The following is a 3,181-nucleotide window of genomic DNA, read 5'->3' on the forward strand; positions in this document are numbered from 1 at the left end:
TATATATATATATATGTGTGTGTGTGTGTGTGTGTGTGTGTGTTTGTATTTGCAATCGTGTTGCTGTTGCAATACCTACTCCCCTTGCAGCGTGCAACACTTACCCCATTAGACGTTGTATTTGTCGTCGAAGCTCCCGAATACATCCACTCTAATCTTTGAGAACGTGCTTTGCCATGGCCCGCGTTAATGGCCTGGTTAGCGAGCTCCTCTCGCTGTCGTTCTTCATCCTTTTCTCTGATGAGTTGTGCGATGCGCTCCTTTTCGTGTTTGTCCTTTTGCTCAGCCTTCCAAACCCTCTCCACATTGTCGAGGCGTACGGGATGCCAAGATTTCTTCAAATTCAGATCTCCTGATCCCATTGTGCTCACTTAAGACGTATCAAATGAATGAGTTGTAGAAGCGTTGATATCTCTGTTATGCTGTGCGTGGCGTTGTGGCGTGCGTATTCTTTCCCCCACGCTACATATTGTGTAAATATGTAGTCGTCATCTGTTTTCGGATCAAGTTTTTCGCCTCTTGTGTTTTCAGTTTTTGTTCCTCATATTTAAAATAAAAAATACATTGTTTTTTAGAAAACAAGAAAACAAAAACACTATTTTGGTTTTTTGACCTACATTGCATAGCCTTCTTGTATTTATTTGATTTAAAATTTAGAAGGCTTTGAACACAGTAACACAGCCTTTATATTATTTTTCCACCGGGACAAATATTATACAATCCGTCACCTTCCAATGAATACTGCCAAAGCTACAAGTAGCGTGCGTAAGACCGTAAGTTTAATGAGGACGGGGCTGCATTGCCTACCAACAAGAAATTGATACCCCTTCTAACTGAAAAATTACTTTCTGGTAGCCTATAGCGCGCAGAAGCACGCCGTGTATTATATCCGATCACAGTCTCCATATTTGTCAGAGTAAATTGACTGCTTTTAATTAGGCATCAATAAGAGCGTGTTACATATCACATGCGGTTTGTTTCATACATATCCACATTTACATAGCCTTCTAAATTTGACATTTAGTTTATATAGTATACAATTGTTTCGCCACAGGGTCACCATTATCGAATAGACAGGCTTTCTACCGGCAGCTGTTGCTTTCGGGTTGCACTATGGTTGGTGTTTGATCAGGTTGAAACTATCACGAATATCCACGTATAAAGCATTCAGCTCATCGTATATTTCACTAGTTAGCTGCGCACGATATAAAATGAGTGTGTCCATTTGATTAATTGAAGCTCTGAAGACAATTAATCTGCAAATAAAATAATTAATCTGCAAATAAAATATTTTATACTACATGTTATTTGTGTACCCGGCATTTCATATATTCTCATACGGTGATATATTTGCATGTGAAGCCACACAAGTATATTGACACGGATACTATATACATGGCGGAGACGCACGTGACCACATATATTTGAGTGTTATCTTTCTATATTTGTGAATCCTTTGGCAAAAGTGCATATTCTATCACGTGATACTTGTAATCTGGTAAGCCTGTTTTTCGACCATCGAGCTGGCCTTTACACAGAATCTTGGCTTTGTGTGGCAGTCAAGCCGATGATCGTTCAAGACTTGTAGAAAAATAAATACGAAACTCGAAAATAGGTTTAAAAACAACCGAAGATATACATTAAAGAGACCCTCTAGGAGGTTCGTAATATTTTGACAATAGCCACGATTTTTTATTAGAATGTTCGACGAATGGATTAACGAGGAATACGGTGTGGCTACAGCCCGGCTAGGAGAATTTTCAACGTAGCGGGAGATGAATGGAGCTGATTCAATACAAACGGGCTAGTTTCCCCATATGTTGATCATTGATAAGGACGCTGGACCGTCACGACCAGGACGTAAATAAATAAATAGAGAGCGTGGACCGATCGTGGAACGCCGAAGGCGAACGGACATGCGACAAAAAAAGAACAGCAATGCGGACCAGGAATCCACAGTGACAGAGACAGAGTCCAAGGGCCAGAGACCCAGACTCCGGTGTCCCAGGAGTCCAGGGCTGTGCACTTCTCGCTACTGCATTGTGCAGTGTGCAGTGTGCAGTCACAACCGATATTTCTGACAACTGACAACTGACAACTTCACTGCTCCACAAATATTTTCGTTAAAAAATACCAATGTCAAATCGACAATTGTCAATAATTTTCAAACTCTTTTATTTTTTCAATGACCTTATGAAACTTTGAAACAGGCTTGAAACATTTTTGTTTGTTTTTTATAGTTTTTACTTTTTACATATGTTATGGTATCAATGAATTTTTTTCTAAAACAGGGCAGAGACCAGGGCTCTCTCTCTCTCTCTCTCTCTAGTATCTACTACAGAGAAGAAATAAACTATAAAGTTAAAATATGTGTTGTATGTATGTAAAGCCTGATTGATCGTCAATCGAGATTTCAGACTCGTCATTCGAGTGATCGGACTATTGTCCGAAGGACACTATTACCTTTACTCTTCTTTGACTTTAACTACTCCAGAAGACAATAAATACAAATTTCGATAATACTATTGGATTATGGACTTTTACAATGAACAGTTGTACATCTTTTTATCAGTCTTGACTCATTGTTTTCCAGTGAGATCCCAAATGCACATTGATGGCACATTGATGGTGTAGTGTACACTGCACACTTCACAGTTGGACACCGTACACTGTAAAATACGTTTGAAAAGTGAACACACTGTACAATATTACAATCAAAGCACAAAGTGTTCGTAGGAGCTTTTACACATGACAGCAGACATCAGAGAAAGAAAATAATACCCAATACGCTCAGTGCATCTTTAATATGGTTGTACGGTATAATGCAAAACGTCCCGCGCAAGCGTTGATGCGCTATAAAGGTACAATACATCTTTGCTGCCTTTGTCGAAGTGTTCAAATTAAAACTCCCCGCTTATATATATAATGGTTTAAATGGGAGTAGAATATATTGGATAGCTTATCATCAGTCAAATGCTATAACCATCACATCATACCTTCTATTCGCCTGTTTGTGTCCGATGTGATAGCGTATGATTTGCAGAGTGCTGTTCCTGTCAGTGTTTCTACTAACAAGCAGAAGTGACAACACAGATCAAACCTGCGAGCATTTTTATATATCAAGATGAAAATGTACAACGAGCTTCTATAACGATGCTAAAGATTATATTATAAACGTATA

At 38.9% G+C, this 3,181-nt stretch overlaps 1 protein-coding gene across 1 annotated transcript in view; it reads right to left on the reverse strand.

The window, feature by feature from the left end:
• The window catches only part of SARC_10032 (hypothetical protein), a 4,557-nt gene extending 4,185 nt beyond the window's left edge, over positions 1 to 372 (reverse strand). Inside the window, exon 1 of the mRNA XM_014295937.1 lies at positions 105 to 372. Coding sequence (XP_014151412.1) covers positions 105 to 362 — 258 coding nt within the window. The 5' untranslated portion in view covers positions 363 to 372. The remainder of the gene's footprint in view (positions 1 to 104) is intronic.
• Positions 373 to 3,181: the final 2,809 nt, after the last annotated feature.

The sequence above is a fragment of the Sphaeroforma arctica genome (genome assembly GCF_001186125.1).
Source record: "Sphaeroforma arctica JP610 unplaced genomic scaffold supercont1.1115, whole genome shotgun sequence".
NCBI lineage: Eukaryota > Ichthyosporea > Ichthyophonida > Sphaeroforma > Sphaeroforma arctica.